At 46.2% G+C, this 20,711-nt stretch overlaps 1 protein-coding gene across 3 annotated transcripts in view; it reads left to right on the forward strand.

Moving 5' to 3' along the window:
* pawr (PRKC, apoptosis, WT1, regulator) overlaps nucleotides 1-16,568 on the forward strand; it is an 83,354-nt gene extending 66,786 nt beyond the window's left edge. For all 3 annotated transcript variants that reach the window (XM_055650549.1, XM_055650550.1, XM_055650551.1), the window contains exons 4-7: nucleotides 354-385; nucleotides 3,889-4,042; nucleotides 8,362-8,466; nucleotides 11,990-16,568. In XM_055650549.1, coding sequence (XP_055506524.1) covers nucleotides 354-385; nucleotides 3,889-4,042; nucleotides 8,362-8,466; nucleotides 11,990-12,076 — 378 coding nt within the window. In that variant the 3' untranslated portion in view covers nucleotides 12,077-16,568. The remainder of the gene's footprint in view (nucleotides 1-353; nucleotides 386-3,888; nucleotides 4,043-8,361; nucleotides 8,467-11,989) is intronic.
* Nucleotides 16,569-20,711: the final 4,143 nt, after the last annotated feature.

A 20,711-nucleotide genomic window follows, 5' to 3' on the forward strand; every position in this document is an offset into this window, starting at 1 on the left:
GCCTGTTTCCATGCTGTGCGCCTCTATAACTCTATTCCAGCAACTGCAGTTACATAGAACATAGAACAATACAGCACAGGAACAGGCCCTTCAGCCCACAATGTTTGTGCCGAACCTGATGCCAAGATGAAATGATCTCGTATGCCTGTACATAATCCATATCCCTCTATTCCCTTCACTTCCATGTGCCTATCTAAAACTCTCTTAAACGCAAGATCTCTTGGGTCTCCAAGTCCTTTATTTGTTTTCTCCCCTTACTCCCTCCAACCCTGTTCCATTGAGCATGAAGACTTGTGTGTGTAAAATGCCTGACGCAGTATTCACTACATCTTTCCTTTTGTTTCTCCTTGTAGGAAACGTCCAGAACCACAACTCGATGGAAAAGGTAAGGGTTTGTTTCTGAATATATAACCAGGTTTTACATTTAGTTTTAGTTTAGAGATACAGCGTGGTAACAGGCCCTTCGACCCATCGAGTCCGTGCTCACCAGCAATCACCTATTTTCACTAGTTCTATCCTTCACACTAGGGTCCACTTCTGTAGACCAATTGAGGTGTGTTCCAGACACAATCCTCTCTACCTGAGCCAACACCAGTATCTGATTAATTGTTGGAAAATACCCTTATTTTACCCAAGACCAGAAACAAAGCTGGAGTACCTGGGTCGGGCAGCATCTCTGGAGAACATGGATAGGTGACGGGTCGGGTCGGGACCCTTCAGAAGATGGGTGGCAATGGTGTCGCGGTGGTAGAGTTGTTGCCTTACAGCGCTAGAGACCCGGATTTGAACCTGACTATGGATGTGGTCTGTATGGAGTTCCTGTAACCAGGTGGGTTTTCTCCAGGTGCTCCGGTTTCCTCCCACACCCCAAAGACGTGCAGTTTTGTAGACTAATTGGCTGCGGCAAAGTTGTAAATTGTCCCTAGTGTGTGTAGGATGGAGCTAGTCTATGACGTGATCGCTGGTCGGCACAGACTTGGTGGGTCGAAGGGCCTGTTGCGACGCTGTGTCTCTAAAGTAAAGAGTATTTTATTGTCATATGTCCCAAAATGGAACAATGAAATTCTTACTTGTAGCAGCACAACAGATATGTAAACATAGTACTCTGTAAAACCCATAATATTCAAAAAAAAAGTTTAGTATATATATAGAAACATAGAAAATAGGTGCAGGAGTAGCCTTTGAGCCTGCACCGCCATTCAATATGATCATGGCTGATCATCCAACTCAGTATCCTGTACCTGCCATCTCTCCATACCCCCTGATCCCTTTAGCCACAAGGGCCACATCTAACTCCCTCTTAAATATAGCCAATGAACTGGCCTCAACTACCTTCTGCGGGAGAGAATTCCAGAGATTCACCACTCTCTGTGTGAAAAAGGTTTTTCCTCATCTCGGTCCTAAAAGATTTCCCCCTTATCCTTAAACTGTGACCCCTTGTTCTGGACTTCCCTAACATCGGGAACAATCATATATAAAAAATAGATGAATAAATAGACAATAATAGAAATAATGTCCCCAAGTCAATATAGCACGGAGCTTATTTGGAAGTTGTAACATTTAGTAGCTTGATGGTTGTAGGGAAGAAGCTGCTCCTCAATCAGGACGTTACAATTTTCAGATGAGAAATTCCTCCTCATCCCCTTTTTAAATGTACGTCCTTTTATTCTGAGGCTAAGGCCTCTGGTCCTATATTCTCCCACCTCTTCACATCCACTCTATCCAGACCGCTCACGATTCGGTTAATTTCAATGAGGTCCCCCCTCATCTTTCTAAACTCCAGCGAGAGGCCCCAGATCCATCAAACGCTCATCCCATGTTGACCCAATCATTCCCGGGATCATTCTCATAAACCTCCTCTGGACCCTCTCCATCGCCAGCACATCCTTCCTCAGATTTGGGGCCCAGACAATTTCTGGTTTGATCCTCTCTAGAACCTTTCAGCTTTTCTTTGTCATTCTACAGTAATCAGTATTGTATTGTATTGTATTCCTTTATTGTCATTCAGACTGAAAAGTCTGAACAAAATTTTGTTTTGCCTTGCAAGATCTTGTGTCCAAGATTAGCAGTAAACCACAATCCACATTAAACAATGTTTGTGCGGATTGTTCTCGCTGAGTGACATGACCTCATTTTATAGTTGGTGTTACCAATGGTACTGACTGCAGCACCTCGTGACTCCAAAACACTGAGTCATAGCTCAGTCATGCCATTACCATAATCACCTGCAACCTCAGGCAACATTGACATTTCTCTGGTTAGTGTTAGTTTGCATGTTGTTGGCCATTGAAGTCACTTCAAGTAAACCTTGCGTCCCCACTCTCTCCTTCCCTCCCCCACCCTAGTCATCGTACTAGTTTCACTATCGTCCTGCTGAGTTTCACTGTTTGTACCACTCGTTATCACCTTCCCCGTAGCCAACAATGGACCATTGTGGGCTCCACCTCTCCTTGATCATCGTTGCTGGCTTTGATTTGTCCTTTTGGATACCTTTCATTCATTTGTTCTATGTGTCTTTTCATATCTGTAGTTTTCCTCTAGCGTGCCTCTCAATCTGAAGAAAGGTCACGACTCGAAACGTCACGTATTTCAGAGATGGTGCCTGACCCGCTGAGTTACTTCAATGTTCGAAGTAATTCTCTTGTTCAGTAAACGTTGAGCCAAACTTCCTCCTGATACTCGACAAGGAATGTAGACATGAGCAACTGCAAATACTTGTTAACAAAAAAGCCCACAATGTGCCTCAGGGGCGCAGCAATAGAGTACCAGCACCAGAGGCCTGGGTTCGATCCTGACCACAGGGCCCTGTGTACGGAGTCTGTACTTTTTCCCAGTAACCACGTAGGTTTGTTCCGGCTGCCTCGGATTCCTCCCACGCTTCCAAGACGTGCGGTTTGTAGGTTAATTGGCTTCTGTAAATTGTCCCCAGTGTGTAGGGTAGTGCTAGTGTACAGGGTGATCACTGGTCGGCATGGACCTGGTGGGCCGAAGAGCCTGTTTCCACGCTGTATCTCTAAAGTCCAAAGTAAAGTCTACAGTGACTCAGCGGGTCAGGCAGCATCTCTGGAGAACGTGGATAGGTGACGCCTCCTGAAGGAGGCTCCCAATCAGAAACGCATCACTTCTCCACAGATGCTGCCTGATCCGCTGTTACTCCTGCTGTGCACGCCCTTCAAAATGCAGAGTGGTGGAAGAGTCTAGGACTAGAGGGCACAACCTCAGAATGAAAGGATATACCTTCAAAATGGGGATGAGGATGACTTTTTTTAGCCAGATGGTAGTGAACCTGTGGAATTAATTGCATAGATGGCCGTGGAGTACCATTGGGTATTTTTAAAGTAGAGATTGATGTTTCTTGATTAGTAAGGTTATGGGGAGGTCAGGAAAATTTTGTTGAGAGGGAAAAATAGATCGGCCATGATTGAATGGTGGAGCAGATTTGTTGGGCCGAATGGCCTCATTCTGCTCCTAGAACATGGTTCACCGACCTTCTGCAGTGCACTGAGTGTCACTAATTATTAAATCACTCCTCCAGCATCCTCATTTGGTGCCTCATTGAGACTTTAGACATACAACACGGAAGCAGGCCTTAAGGCCAACCGAGTCCATACTGTCCAGCAATCACCCTGTACACTAGCATTATCCTACACACTGGGGACTTTTTTTTACAATTTACTGAAGTCAATTAACCTTCAAACCCGCACGTCTTTAGAGTGTGGGAGGAAACCAGAGATCCTGGAGAAAACCCATGGGGTTATAGAGAGAACGTACAAACTCCACCTAGCATCTGAGGTCAGGATGGAACCTGGGTCTCTGGCGCTGTGAGGCAGCAACTCTACTGCTGCACCCATTAAGGTTTGCCTATTGTCTCGCCCGTTCACTCTGCAGCTCCGTGGGAAACTTTGATGACGACACCGTCACGAGCTCAGCCAACAGCCGCTACTCGGCCCGAGGAGAGAAGCTGAGCTATGGTCGCCACGGAAACTCCGCAAGCTCAACCTATGGCGGTTCATTAGACAAGAAGTTGGAGGAGCTTGAGACGGTGAGTGGAAAGATAAAGATATGGAAATAATTACCGTAAAAAATATCCGGGATAAAATCACCTCTGGAATTGCAGTGAAAGAGCTGGGTTGCATTCCTCCAATGGAACTCAATGGACTGAATGGCCACCTGTTCTGTTGGAAAGAGAGGCGTAGATAAGGTAGAGTGTCAGAAACTTTCAAAGACTAGCGGGCACAGCTTTTAGATGAGAAGGACAAAGATTAAAGGATGTGTGTGGGCACAGAGGGTGGTGGGTGCCTGGATCGTGCTGCCTGCCGGGGTTGGTGGTGGGGGAAGATTGGGTGGCACAATGGCGCTGTGGTAGAGTCGGCAGAGACCCAGGTTCGATCCTGACTACGAGTGCTGTCTGTACGAAGTAGGCAGGAGAATGGAGTTGAGAGTTCAGCCAGACAGAGATGCTGCCTAACCAGCTGAGTTGCTCCAGTACTTTTATACACTTAAGAAGTATATAGACATGCTCTTGAATCATCCACGCATGGAAGACTATGGACCAAGTGTTAGATGATGGTATTAACATGGATGGTCAGTAGGAATAAGGTGGGCCAAATGGCCTGATTTCCTGCTGTTTGACTCTATAACATTTCATCCTTAGACTCAGTTGGGAAATATAAATTAAGATCATTAGACATAGGACCAGAATTATGCCATTCAGCCCATCAATTTGGCTTCCGCATTCAATGATGGCTGATCTATTTTTCCCTCTCAACCCCATTCTCCTGCCTTCTCCCCGTAATCTTTGTTGACCTTACTAATCAAGAACCTGTCAATCTCCGTTTTATAAAATGCCCATGACGTGGCCTCCACCACCGTCAGTGGCAATGAATTAGAAACGTAGAAAACAGATGCAGGAGTAGGCCCTTCAACCCTTTGAGCCAGCACCGCCATTCAATATGATCATGGCTGATCTTCCAAAATCAGTACCTGTTCTGGCATTTTCCCCATATCACTCGATTCCTTTAGCCCCAAGAGCTAAATCTAACTCTCTCTTGAAAACATCCAGTGAATTGGCCTCCACTGCCTTCTGTGGCAGAGAATTCCACAGATTCACAACTCTCTGGGTTAAGAAGTTTTTCCTTATCTCAGTCCTAAATGGCCTACCCCTTATTCTTAAACTGTGACCCCTGGTTCTGGACTCCCCCAAGATCGGGAACATGTTTCCTGCATCTACCCTGTCCAATCCTCCAAGAATTTTATATGCTTCAATAAGATACCCTCTCATCCTTTTAAATTCCAGTGAATACATGCCTAGTCGACCCATTCTTTCATCATATGTCAATCCCGCCCTCCCGGGAATCAACCTGTTGAACCTACACTGCATTCCCTCAATAGCAATAATGTCCTTCCTCAAATTAGGAGACCAAAAGTGCACTAAATTCTCCAGGTGTGGTCTCACCAGGGCCCTGTATAACTGCAGTAGGACCTCCTTGCTCCTAAACTCAAATCCTCTCGCAATGAAGGCCAATATGTTATTGGCTTTCTTCACTGCCTGCTGTACTTGCATGCTTACTTTCAGTGACTGATGTACAAGCACACCCAGGTCTTGTTGCACCATGCCTTCTCCTAATCGGACACCATTCAGATAATAATCTGCCTTCCTGTTCTTGCCATCAAAGTGGATAACCTCACATTATCCATATTATACTGCATCTGCCATGCTTCTGCCCACTCACACAACCTATCCAAGTCACCCTGCAGCCTCATAGCAGCCTCCTTGCAGCTCACACTGCCACCCAGCTTTGTGTTATCCGCAAACTTAGAGATGTTACATTTAATTCCCTCGTCTAAATAGGTAATATATATTGTAAATAACTGGGGTCCAAGCACCGACCCTTCCCACACCCCACTAGTCAATGTCTGCCATTCTGAAAAGGACCTGTTAATTCCTTCTCTTTGCTTTCTGTCTGCCAACCAGTTCTCTATCCATGTCAATACCCTATCCCCATTACCATGTGCTCTAATTTTGCACACTAATCTCTTGTGTGGGACCTTGCCAAAGGCGTTTTGAAAGTCTAGATCCACCACATCCGCTGGCTCTCCTCCAATGCATCCTCAAAACATTCCAAAAGTTTAGCCAAATATAATTTCCCCTGCATAAACCCATGCTGACTTTGACCGATCCCAACACTGCTTTCCAGTCTGAAGAAGGGTTTCGGCCCGAAACGTTGCCTATTTCCTTCGCTCCATAGATGCTGCTGCACCCGCTGAGTTTCTCCAGCATTTTTGTGTACCTTCGATTCTCCAGCATCTGCAGTTCCTTCTTAAACACTGCTTTCCAAATGCGCTGCTATAACATCTTGAATACTCGATTACAGCATCTTCCCCACTACCTAACTGGTCTATAATTCCCCCTTTTCTCTCTCCCTCCTTTCTTAAAAAAATGATTTGGCTACCGTCCGGTCCACAGGAACTGATCCAGAGTCGAGAGAACATTGAAGAATTATCACCAAAACATCCACGATTTCTAGGGCCACCTCCTTGCGTAATCTGGGACGCAGACCATCAGGCCCTGGGGGTTTATCTGCCTTCATTCCCAACAGTTTACCCAACACTATTTCCTGACTGATGTGGATTCCCTTCAGTTCCTCCCTCCCACTAGATCCTCAGTCCCCTAGTATTTCCGGGAGATTGTTTGTGTCTTTCTTTGTGAAGGCAGATCCAAAGTACTTGTTTAACTGTTCTGCCATTTCTTTGTTTCCCAATATAAATTCACCTGTCGCCCACTGTAAGGGACCTATATCCGTCTTCACAAATCATTTCCTTTTTATATTCCCCGCAAGCCTACTTTCATGCTCTTTTACCCCCTCTTAATTAACCCCTTTGTCCTCCTCTGTTTTGTTCTAAATTTCTCCCAGTCCTCAGGTTTGATCCCTTTCTGGCCAATTTATCTGCCTTTTCCTTGGATTTTACACTATCCTTGGTTTGCCTCGTCAGCCACGGTTGAGCCTCCTTCCCTTGGTGACTTGGATAGGTTGGGTGAGTGGGCAAATCTTTGCCATTGCATCTCCACTGTCAACCCTTTAAGTACAATTTGCCAGTCTATCCTAGACAATTCCCATCTCATACCTTCAAAGTCTCCTTTATTCAAGTTCAGGACCCTAGTCTCTGAATTAACCGTGTCACTTTCCATCCTAATGCGGAATTCCACCATATTATGGTCACTGTTGCCCAAGAAGCCTCGCACAACAAGATCGCTAGCTAATCCTTCGTCATTACACAATGCCCAGTCTATGCTGGCCTGCCCTCTAGTCGGTTCCTCTACATATTGGTTTAAAAACCCATCCCGTATACATTCCAGGAAATCCTCCTCCTCAGTGCTGCTACCGATTTGTTTGGCCAATCTATATGTAGATTAAAGTCACCCATGATAACTGCTGTACATTTGCTACACACATCCCTAATTTCCTGCATGATGCTATCCCCAACCTCCCTACTGCTGTTTGGTGGTCTGTATACAACTCCAACAAGCGTTTTCTGCCCTTGGCTATTTTACAGTTCTACCCATACCGATTCTACAGCATCCAAGCTAATGTCTCTCCTTGCCATTACATTTATCTCCTCTTTAACCAGCAATGCCACCCCACCACCTCTATCCTACCTGAATATCAAATACTGCTGCATGTTTAGCTCCCAGCCTTGATCACCCTGGAGCCATGTCTCCGTAATTCCAACTATATAGTATCCCTCAACTACTAACTGCACATTCAATTCATCCTCCTTATTTTGTATGCTCCTCGCATTAAGGCACAAAGCTTTCAGGTTCATTTTCCTTATCTCCCTTCTACCTTTTGCTTCGCTTCGCCTTTCATGGCCCTCTGTCTCCTTGCATTGGGTCCCATCCCCCTGCTTTCCACAGATTCACCACCCTCTGGCTAAATAAATTCCTTTTTATCTCCATTCTAAAGGTACATCCTTTTGTTCTGAGGCTGTGCCCTCTGGTCCTAGACTCTCCCACTATGGGAAACATCCTTTCCACATCTGCTCTATCTGGGCATTCCACTGTTCAGTAGGCTTCAATGAGATTGCCCCTCATCCTTCTAAACTCCAGCGAGTACAGGCCCCAGTGCCTTCAAACGCTGGACATACATTAACCCAATCATTCCTGGGATCATTCTCGTAAACCTCCTCTGGACCCTCTCTCAACGCCAGCACATGCCTCCTCAGATGTGGGACCCAAAACTGCTCACAATATTCTAAATGTGGAGTTAGCAGCACCTTATAAAGTCTCTACTTTATTGCTCGGCTCAGTTTTTTAACTGCACGGAGTCACAATTGACGGGAAATCTCTCTCTCCCTCACCAGGAACTCGCTAAGGAGAGACAGGAGAATCAGAAGCTGATGAAACTGTTGCAGGATCGGGAGGAACTCATCGGGAAGCTGAAGGAGGAAGTCGACCTTCTTAACAGAGTAAGTTGTGCTGGAGAGAAGCAGTTCATGTATGAGAGATGGAAAGTAGCAAATAATTGCAGAGAATCCTGGTAACATGCAGCGGAGGGCACGGTGACGCAGCGGTAGAGGTGTTGCACCCCAGCGGCGGAGACCCGGGTTTCATCCTGACTACGGGTGCTATCTGTACGGAGTTTGTACCTTCACACCGTGACCACGTGGGTTTTCTTCGGGTGCTCCAGTTTCCTCCCACACTCCACACTCCACTGGCTTTGGTAAAAATTGTAAATTGCCGCTAGTGTGTAGGATAGTGTTAGTGTTCGGAGTGATTGCACAATATGTGTGGCGGATAACATGCCCACACCATCTCTTACTGTCTGTCGGTGATTACTCTCCAAATGTCTAAGAAAGTAGAGGCACTGATGCACTTTCTGCAACATCTATTTGGAAGTTTGCAGAAAGGAATGCTTGTTTCCCCGTGTGACTTTTATTCTGTAACCACGGATTGTTTCTGCTCTCTGAAAGTATGAACCGTGACCCCCCTAATGAAAGTAATTGACATCCCATCATTTACCCACCCCGTGAACATTTAATCTGTCTCAGTCACATCGGCAGGATTGCAATTATTTGCCGTGCTGGGTCTGTTTAATTGGCCACATGATTGGAAATTAGATCCCTCATCCCGCCTCGCCCACTTATCACAGATGTTTCCATCAGGGGGATTATTGGGCGGAAAACAAAATTCTCCCTTCACTTTATTTACTGGGACACAAGGAACCGCAAAGCTGGTTTACAAAATAAAACACAATCGCAGTTTGACCTGCTGAGTTATTCCAGCACTTTGTGGGTTTTTCCTGTAAACCTTGTGCCTCCATCTTACTGCTTCATTGCAAAATCTCTTTAAGGCATCACAGAGAGACAGGGTGGTCAACATTGGCCTTAATCAGTCAGAGTATTGTGTATAGAAGTTCGGACATCATGCTATAGCTGTAAAACACATTGGTGAGGCCACATTTAGAGCATTGTGTTCAGTTTTGGTCACTCTATTCATAATTCATGTTCATTAGTCATAGGAGCAGAATTTGATGTTGATTAGTACAGATGTCAGGGGTTATGGGGACAAGGCAGGACAATGGGGTTGAGAGGGAAAGATAGATCAGCCAAGATTAAATGGCGGTGTAGAATTGGCAGTGAATGGGCTGAATGGCCTAATTCTGCTACTATAACTTATGAACCTATCAGGCCATTTGGCCCATCAAGTCTACTCTGCCATTCAATTGTGGCTGATCTGTCTTTCCCTCTCAACCCCATTCTCCTGCCTTCCTCCATAACCATTGTCACCTTGACTAAACAAGAAACTATCAATCTGCGCTTTAAAAATACCTTTCCTGAGCCATCTGTGGCAATAAATTCCACAGATTCACCACCCTCTTGCAAAAAAAACAACGCAACATAAACTAAACACATTGAGTAGCCCACGCTGTCACAGTGTAAACTTCACTCACAGGTCAGGACCCGAGGTCAGGATTGAACCAACTGTTCAGATTGTTTCTAATATTTTCGAAGTCATAGTCATACAGCGTGGAAAGTGGCTTTCAGCCCAACTTAAACCTATGTCCTCTGGTTCTCGATTGCCCTACTCTGGGCAAGAGCCTCTGTGCGTCTTCTCGTGCATCTATTCCCCTCACGATTTTGCAATGTTTCGGCCTTGGCTCTCTGTGAGAGCAACGTGATTGTGGCTGAAAATATTAAATTAACGCTTGCATTAACCACATGTTCAGAATGACCGGCAGTCGGTCAAAAATGCTCAGTTTTCCCAAGGAATCTATTCCAGAGTTTGTTTGTTCAACAGCCAAGTTGCGCCCTGGAATGTTGAGAGGAGCACAAAGACCAGGCCTTTTTGATCTTTTAATCACCCATACACTTCCTCCCAGTGATGGTTTAGTCCTTCTACAGCCCGGGGGGGGGGGGGGGGGGGGGGGGGGGGGAATATAAATAGCACCGTGGAATGAAAAAGAGGTTGGACTGTCAGCTTATTTTAAGAGACTTCGAGGCCTTTCGGTTCTTTACCTGGTTCTAGCCCTGGTTAGAGTCACGGAGTTGCAGAATGGGGATATTCAACCCTTCATTCCCTTGCTAGCCACAAAAAGCTGGAGTAACTCAGCAGGACAGGCAACATCTCTGGAGAGAAGGAATGGGTGATGTTTCAAAGTTGAGACCTTCCACTCCTTCAATCCAGAGATGCTGCCCGTCCTGCTGAGTTACTCCAGCTCTTTGTGTCTATCTGCGGTTTAAACTAGCATCTGCAGTTCCTTCCTGCACGTTTCCCCTGCTAGCTCCTGGCGGAGTTTTAAAAAATGTTTTAGACATACAGAATGGAAACAGGCCCTTCGGCCCACCGAGACAGTGCCAAACAGCAATCACCTCCTACATACTAGGAAACATTTACCAAAGCCAAATAACCTAAAAACCTGCACGTCTTTGGGATGAGAGTGGAAACCGAACAAGACCGGGAGAACGTACAGACTCCATAAAGAAAGTACCCATAGCCAGGATCGAACCGAGGTCTCTGGTGTTGTGAGGTGGCAACTCTACCTTTGCGCCACTGTGCCACCTGAGTGTTCTCACCTGTATTATCACCGTGCATGTTCCCTGTAGCCTTCTGCTTTATTTTCTCCTCAGTGCCTCTTCCGTTCTCTCCCAATGACCCTTGACTCTCAGTGGTCTCTCTCTCCCACCAGGCCATGAGGTTTGAAAGATTCACAAGAGGAGCCTGACTGGTGTGTCTCAAATTAACTGTAATTCAACCACAGTAAAAAAACATTAGGTTGTTGTCAGATTGTGTGCAGTTCTGGTCGCCCCAGAGCAGAAATGATGTGGAGGCTTTGGAGAGGGTTCAGAAGAGCTTTACCAATGAGACCTGGATTAGAGGGTATTACCTGTAAGGAGAGGTTGGACAAACTAGGGTTAATTTCCCTGGAGCTTCTGGGCTTGAGGGGAGATCTGATTGAAGTGTGTAAAATTATGAGAGGCATAGATAGGGTAGACAGTCAGAATCATTTTGCCGCAGTGCAAGTGTCAAAGGTTAGAGGGCATAGCTTTGAGGTGAGAAGGGTAAAGTTTAAAGGAAATGTACAGGGCAAGTTATTTTACACGTTTTACAGTTATTTCTCAGCCCACATTTTCGTGCGGGCTGAGAACATGCTGCCACGGTTGGTGGTGGAGGCACATGGATATGTAGGGAATGGAGAGAGATGGATCAAGTGCAGGCAGAAGAGATTAGTATATCTTGGCATGGTGTTCGGCGCGGGCATTGTGGGCCCAAGGGCCTGTTCCTATGCTGTACAGTTCTATGTTCATTTGAAGAGGAAATCTAGTGGAGATTACAGGATTAAGTGTAGCCAAGGAGAGGTTGCAGGAGGAACGTTTTAATCATCTATGGACAACCATGGCGGTTGCTGTCCATAGATTGTGTAGTCTATCGACAAGTCTACGTGTCTCCCTCTGAAACACCAACTCACACTGTCTTTGTTTCTCACTCAAGGACTTGGACGAGATTGAAGATGAAAATGACCAATTGAAGCAAGAGAACAAGACACTGTTGAAAGTTGTTGGCCAGTTAACCAGGTAGAAGACCTCCCACCCCTACTGCACGTCATTCTGCGATAGTTTGACTGGTAACGTGGCATTCCCTGGACTTTGCTTTGCAAAAGAAACACAAGGGCTGGACCAAGAATAAGAAATTCACAGAACCCTCACCCGAGAATATTACACACCTTTTCCGAAGATCTGTCTCACATGCAAAGTTTTGCAATACTTTAGGCCTTTGATCGCAGCTGCTGAGTTTGTTTGTATGTTTCCCCCATTGTGTCTGCACCATCTTCTGCTCCAGCGTCCATTTAGAAACAGATTGCCGGTTTAAATTATGGCTGTGAAACGCAAGCCCGGGTCTCCTGCCCGTGGCTCCGGTTACATTCAAACCCCACAAGAGAAGTGTGCGTGCTTCGAGTGTGACAAGAGACAAGGTTTGGAAACACTGATGCTGAGGAGTGAGATACATCGCTGTTGCAAATAAACCTTTGCTCCATGGACAAAAACTCATACCCAACCACATTTACATGCACAATATCATATATTCAAAGCTTGCTCTGTAACTTTGCTGGGCGCTCATTTCACCCACAGAAAATGTATGCTCAATCTCACGCTAAACCATCGCGGAGATGCTCTTCATAAGCAGGACGTCTCCGCTCAAGCCCCCACCATTCATATGATGACGGCTGATCTGTCTCCAGACCCCATCTCTATTACGTCAGTCCTCCCCGAGGCCATCAATGTCCTGGTCTTCCTAAATATATCTACCTCCATTTTAAATACCCCGAATAATTATGGCTCCACAACCTTCCAGGGTAGAGCGTTCCAGAGATAATTCTTTAGACTTTAGAGACACTGAACGAAAACAGGCCCTTTGTCCCACTGAGCCCGCGCCGACCAGTGACACCCGTACACTAGCACTATCCTACACACTTGGGACAATTTACAATTTTACCGAAGCCAATTAACCCACAAACCCGAACGTCTTTGGAATGTTGGAGAAAGCCAGAGAACCCGGAGAAAACCCAAGCGGCCACAGGGAGAATGTACAAACTCTGTACAGACAGCACCCGCAGTCAGGATCGAACCTGGGTGTTTGCCGCTATAAAACAGCAACTCTACCGCTGTACCACCATTTTTTTTTAAGCTCCATGAGTGCAAGGTCAGTTTATTCAATCTTTCCTCATGATAGGATTCATTGACCTGTATTTAAGGCAAGCAGATCTTACCGTGTAAATATTGTTTTCGTGCCTGCCAGACAAGGTAGTTGAGGCAGGTACTATAACAACATTTAAAAGACACTTGGGCAGGAAAGGTTTAGAAGGATATAGGCCAAACGCAGGCAGGTGGGACTAGTGTAGATGAGACATCATCCGCTTGGGCAAGCTGGGTGGAAGGGCCTGTTGCAATGCCATATGACTCTATGATTCTCTAATGCATTACAGATTTCATCATGCCCGGCCCCTCTGTGCCTGTAGTGCCGCCATGTTGTGTGTTAAAGGCTGAAGGGCACGAGGTTAGACTGAAATAATTTGCTGTTTTCAGAGATGCTGCCTGGAAAATAATAATGCAACTTTACAATGAGGGACCAGTATAGATGGGGCATCTTGGTTAGCACGGGCAAGTTGGGCCAAAGGGCCTGTTTCTGTCCTCTAAATGTGAAATATCCTTTATTACTTGAGACCCAATCTCCCCTCTAGGTGTGGTCTCACCAACACCAACACCAACACTTCTCCACCTTTCCTTGCGCTCCCCAGAATCACCATTCAACACTGGTCGGTTCCTGAGTTGCTGGTTTCCCACACATTTCCAGAGGAGTACAGGATAGTGTTTGTGCTAAAAAGACACAAAGAGCAGGATATCTCAGTGGGGTCAGGTAGCACTTCTCCAGATATGTTGCCTGATCCGCTGAGTTGCTCAAGAGTCATGAGTCAGTTGTTTTATTGTCATATGTTCCAAACTGAACTATGAAATTCTTAGTTGCAGCAGCACCACAGAATATTGTGCTCTGTAAACAACATAATAAAAATGAGTTCACACACAATTACAGAAATATGCGCACATCAATAAAAGAAAAATAGTGCAAAACCAATGCCCCCAAGCCCATGTTCGGAGTTTATTTGGAGGTTGTTGTGTTTAATAGCCTGTAGGGAAGGACCTCCAGCACTTTGTGCCTTTTTTTCTAAACCGGCATCTGCAGTTCCTTGTGCCAGAATGTTTAAGCTGTTGGCTTGACTTGCGCTATGAGACTGGTTTCAGCCACAGTGTGATCACGGTCAGTGCATTAAAACATGATGATTAGGTGATGATTAGAAAACACTGAATCAAAAACAGCTCTCAACCATTTAGTTTAGTTTAGAGCTACAGCATGGAAACTGGCCTTTCGGCCCACCGAGTCCATGCTGCCCAGTGATCATCCATTCACACTAGTTCTATGTTATCCCACTTTCTCATCCATTTCCTACACACTAGAGGCTATAATTTAGTTTGGAGATACAGCATGGAAACAGGCCCTTCGGCCCACTGAATGCAGGTTGATCATTGATCACCTGTTTACACTAGTTATCCCACTGCACACTCGGGGCAATTTAGAGACCGATCAACCTGCAAACCCGCGCACCTTAGGGATGTGGGAGGAAACCAGAGGAATCCCACGCGGTCACAGGGTGAACATGCAAACTCCACACACAGACAGCGCCCAATGTCTGGATAGAGCTTGGGTCTCTGGCACGGTGAGGCAGCACCCCTACCCCCGCCACTGTGCTGCCCCACTTTGGATTTATGCTTCCCAGTTTTTCTTTGCTCATCGTTATGCCACTAAATTAAACGTGCCGACATACTGTGATGTAAGTGAAGACACAGTCAATGCACCCCTAAGGCTGGGATAGGCTTAGCAATGCTATGTGCAAACCTTCAAAGTTCTTTACCTGTTTAACGTCACTGCATCTGGCTCAGTCATTTTCATTCCTTCCGTTTCCTTTTCGGTTCGACGGAAGAGGTAATGATTTTTATTTCGACTGAATCATTTCCAACTAGATTTGGTGTGTATTTATTCTCCGTCGTGTGTGCTGAACTTTGTGTGAGATGTTCCAGTCACCTCATTGAGCACCGCCTCTGAACTTCGTTGCGATAGAAACTCAACGTGGATCCAGCATTCAAATGTACTGAGCAGTAAACAAAGTGCTGGAGGAACTCTGAGAAGGGTCCCGACCCGAAACGTCACCTATCCATGTGCTCCGGAGATGCTGCCTGGCCCGCTGAGTTACTCCAGCTCTTTGTGGCCTTTGCTGGAGGAACTCCGCAGGTCAGGAAGCACCTGTGGGGGGAATGAACAGCCGACGTTTTATGTCATAGTCATACAGCGTGGAATCAGGCCCTTCAGCCCAACTTGTCCATGCTGACCAAGATGCACCATCTATGCTAGACGCATTTGCCCACATTTAACTTATACCCCTCTAAACCTTCCCCGTCAAAGTACCTGTCCAAATGTCTCTCAAATGTTATTGTACCTGCCTTAACTACTTCTTCTGGCAACTTGTTCCATATACCCACTTTTTCAGACTGAAGAGGGGTGCCAACTCAAAATGTCAATAGACTATTTCCCGTCACTTACCCTGACCCGCTGAGTTCCTCAAATACTTTATTTTTTGTTCATGATTACAGCATCTGCAGTCTCTTGTGTTGGTATTGGTGTTTGTGTGTACCAAGATACAGTGAAACACTTTGGCTATTTGCTCTACAGGCAAATTGTGCCATACACAAGTACAAGTACAAGTACCGTGAGTACAATCAAGCCACACACAAGTACAACAGGCAGTGCAAAGAGACTTGCATAGTTTTTTGGCAACGTTATTGTGGTACAGATATAGAGGAAAAAGTGCAAAGCGTCCAATGAGGTAGGTTGGATGATCTGGATTATCCCCTGGAGGACTGGTTCTGTAGAAAAAGTGCAATGCCTGCAATGAAGTAGGTTGGAAGATCTGGACTATCCCCTAGAGGACTGGTTCAGTAGAAAAAGTGCAAAGTCTGCAATAGGTAGGAAGATTGGGACTATCTCCTGCAGGACTGGTTCAGTCATCTGATGCCAGCGGGGAAGAAGCTGTTCCTGAATCCGTGTCTGCGGATGTAATGACATTACATGCCAAGAGCACACAAAGAAAGGACAACATTCTGTCTTTCGTCTTCAATTTGATTACTCATAACCATAAATCACGTGTGACATTTGCTTGCTTGCACCACATCCAGATTACAGCAGTAAATATTTTAAAAAATTGCAAGGGACTTTCTTTTCAAATGAATCTACTTTCTAAAAAAAAAAGACAAGCCTGGAGCTTTGAACTTTACAGAAGCTAATGTAGTCGAGGATTGCGGGAATGCAGTCGGATGGTTGCTGAGGCTAATTCTAATGAATTCTGACATGCATTTGATTTCCTTTTAGGTTAGATTAGCGCATCAGAAAGGATGGTACAATATAAACCTGTGCTGTTGCCGATAGATTTATGCAAAATAAACTCTGACGCACGTCACAATCACCGAGTGTTTTGTGTTTGATTTTACTTCCTTCACATTAACATTATTTGATAAACTCAAACTGCTAGTCCGTTCTCGAATCTTGCATAATCTTGTTCAGATTTAATAGGAACCTGAGGGGTAACTTTTTTACACAAAGGGTGGTGGGTGCATGGAACGAGCTGCCGGAGGAGGTAGTTTAGGCAGGGACTATCACAATGTTTAAGAATAATTGAGGCAGCTACATGGATAGGATAGGTTTAGAGGGATGTGGGCCAAATGCAAACAGGTGGGACTGGTGTAGATGGGGTATGATGGTCGTCGCTGGCAAGTTGGGCCGAAGGGCCTGTTTTCACACTGTATGATCCCATGTATAACTCTATTCACTGGTGTTTTATTGTCACGTGCAAACTCACAGTGAAATTCTTACATAGTTCAGAAAAGTATTTCCATACCTCAGCACAATCTCCAAGTAGCAAAGTGGCCAGAAATAGTCCACTGAGACCGAATGCAAGAGGCACCAGGTTTTAGCGCCATTTTCCAAGTCCAGTTTCCGCCCTAGGCCTTATGAGCGGCCCCTGATCCAGGCGAGCCCCAGGCTTCTGCAGGGCCTCCAGTCGTCGCCTTCCTTGGACGTTGCCTCCCACATCCCAAAGACTTGCGGGTGTGTAGGTTAATTGGCCCAACTTTGTCGGGAGTGGACGAGAAAATGGGATAACATAGAACTAGCATGAACAGGTGATCGATGACCGGCGTGGACTCGATGGGCAGAAGGGCTTGTTTCCTTGCGGTGTAGTTCAATCAAGAAGCAAAGTCACAATCTTTCGAAGATCATAGTAGCCGAGGTTAATATCCAACATTCCTGAACACTTTTCCAATTTGGAAAGTCATGGGAATGTTTGTAACACATTCTTGTGTTGTGGTCAGTCACCCCCATGTTGCAAGATCCAGGACAAGATGCCAGAGGAACGAGAGGGGATAAGTCTCCAGGGGGGGGAGGGGGATAAAATCATAATATTACACAGGCCCTTCAAATCTGGAAGCTTTTGTGGTGATATTATAAATATACATGTTATTCCTGAATTTCGTGGGCTTTAAATAGAAACAGGCAGTGAGATTAGTTGTGAGCTAAGTTGGGGAGAATGGATAAATTTAGAAATAGTTGTGTGGAGGCAGCACACTGGTGTGGCTGGTAGTGGCGCTGCCTCACAGCTCCTGAGAACCAGGTTCGATCTTGACCTCCGGTGCTGTCTGTGTGGAGCTTGCATGTTCTCCCGATGACCATGTGGGTTCCTCCAACATCTCAAAGTGCCCATCTGGTATGGCATTGGTAGAATCTCATCCTCACCCCCAGAATTAAAGGATGTACGTTTAGAAAGGTGATGAAGGGGGATTTCTTTAGCCAGAGGGTGGTGAATCTGTGGAATTCATTGCCACAGACGGTGGAGGAGGCCGCCATTGGGTATTTATAAGATGATGATTGCAGATTCTTGCTTAGTAAGGGTATCAAGGGTTGTGGGGAGAGGGCAGGAGAGTGGGGTTGAGAGGGAAAGATAGATCAGCCATGATTGAATGGTGGAGTAGATGGGACAAATGGCTTAACTTAATGGACAGTTAAGGCTATTGTGCAGGGATCCTGTTTTTAGCAGTATTAATACGGCAGAAATGGGTGGTTGGTTATTAGCACAAACTCAGTGGGCTGAATTGCCTGTTTCTGTGCTATGTCTCCATGACACTCAGTAAAGCCATTGGGAGAACGATGGGAAATTTACAAGTTCTAGTAGCAGAATCAGGCCATTCGGCCCATCAGGTGGTGCATTCAATCATGGCTGATCTATCTTTCCCTCTCAACCCCATTCTCCTGCCTTCACCTCATAACCCCTGACAAGATAAGGTGGATTCTCGCCATGTTTTCCCCATAGTAGAGGAATCTAAATATGCCCTCTAGGCATAGAGCGGAAAAAGGGACCAGAGGGGCAACTTTTTCACATAGATGATCGAGTGTATATGGAACGAGTCACCAGAAGAGGTAGTCGAGGCAAGTACCATAACAACATTTAAAAGACATTTTGACACGTACATGGATAGGAAAGGTTTAGAGGGATATGGGCCAAATGAAGGCAAATCGGACAAGCTCAGGAAGGCAGCTTGGTCAACATGGACAAATTGGGTTGAGGAGTCTGTTTGTGTTACAATAAATGCAGAAACAAGGAACTGCAGATGCTGGTTAATACACAAAAGGACACAAAGTGCCAGAGTAACTCAGGGGGTCAGGCAACATCTCTGGAAAACATGGATAGGTGATGTTTCAGGTCGAGACCATTCTTCAGATTGGAAGGGATTCAACCTAAAACATCATTAGCACTTTTTATGTCCTTCTGTATAACTCTAGGTCTCCTGGTCAATGTGATACAGGGCAATATCTATCCAACACTGCCATCTGTGGTCCTGAATCAGAACTGCAAGTACAATCATTCAATCGCCCATGAATTCGTTAACTGGGAACTGAGTCATAGAGTCATGCAGCACGGAAACTGGCCCTTCGGCCCAACGTGCCTATGCCGACCAACATGCCCCATCTACACTAGTCCCACCTGCCGGCTTTTGGCCCATGTCCCTCTTAAACATTTTCTTAAAATAAATTGGACTAACAGTTTGGGTGACACAGTGGTGCAGCTGGTAGTGCTGCTATGTCACAGGTTCAGGTTTGCTCCCACATCCCAAAGACATGCGGGTTTGTAGGTTAATTGGCTCTGTAAATAATCCCTAGTGTGTAGGGAGTGGATGGGAATGTGGAATAACATAGGATTAGTGTGAATGGGTGATCGATGGTGGGCTGAAGGGCCGGTTTCCATCTCTAAACTAAATACAAAAGGAAACTAAGGTGAATGAGGCACAGTTGATGCAGCATCAGTCTGAATATGGACCCGACCCAGAGGGCCACCTATCCATAAAAACACAAAAAGCTGGAGTAACTCAGTGAGTCAGGCAATGTCTCTGGAGGAAAGGAATAGGTGACGTTTTGGGTCAGAACTCTTCTCCTTGGTTTATTATTGTCACAGTGAGAAGCTTTTGTTGCATGCTGAAAAATAGAGATTTGGTAGCAATGAGAGTTTTACCACTGAGTTACTCCAGCAGTTTGTGTGTATTTTGTACACCAGCATCTGCAGTTCCTTTTTCCTTGATGTGGGGACAGTGAGGTGCATTTTATAAAGTATCGAACCTCCCGTAACGTGTTCTAAGATTCTTTAGCCATTCGGCAGCAAGTATACCTTCAACAGCTCTGCCGTGATGCAAGTCTGACCAGTTTGATTTATGAACAAATAGTTTCACATCTAGCCAGTCTGCCCTTCCAACTATTATCTCCTGCCCACTGGTCTTACCCAGTGTTTCTGCTGCAGACCATAATTTATCAATTATAAATTAAACTAGACTAAGTGCAGACCTGTTAGGTCTGCTCCCCAATATTCCACCACTCACCCGTTCCCCCAACGCAGCCCGTTCCCCCAACGCAATATTCCACCACTCACGCATAGCCCCCAACTGCGCAGGCACAGCTCATTTCTCCGCATCCCCCAGCACTCCCTCACCTTCCTCTTCACCCTCCCTCTTTCCCCTCCCTCCCCCAATCCCTCCCTCACCTCTCTCTCCCTCTCCTTTCCCCTACCCTCGTCTCCCCCTCCCTCCCTGCATAACTCCTCCCCTCACTATCCCTCTATCCCCCATTCCTCACCTCCCCCTCTGCCCCCCCTCACTCTATTCCTCACTCCCTACCTCACCCACTCCTCCTCCTCTCCCGCTATTCCTGCTCCTCGCTCCCCCCCACTCTCCCTCACCTCCTCCACTCCCCCCCCTCCCTCCCTGCCCCCTCCTCTCCCTCAATCCCCCCACTCTCTCTCCTCACCTTCCCAGGATCTTCCCCCTCCTCCCCCCCTCTCCCAATCCCTCCCTCACCTCTCCCTCCCTCCTTTCCCCTACCCTCAGTCACTCCCTCCATCCATAACTCCTCCCCTCCCTACCCCCCCTCCTATCCTCTATCCCTCATTCCTCACCTCCCCTATCCGCTCCCCACTACCCCTCCTCACCTTCCCCACTGCCTTCTATTCCCTAGCTCCCCCACTCTCCCCCTCCTCTCCATCTATTCACCCCTCCTCCCCCACCAGACA

Source organism: Leucoraja erinacea, chromosome 19 (assembly GCF_028641065.1).
Source record: "Leucoraja erinacea ecotype New England chromosome 19, Leri_hhj_1, whole genome shotgun sequence".
NCBI lineage: Eukaryota > Metazoa > Chordata > Chondrichthyes > Rajiformes > Rajidae > Leucoraja > Leucoraja erinaceus.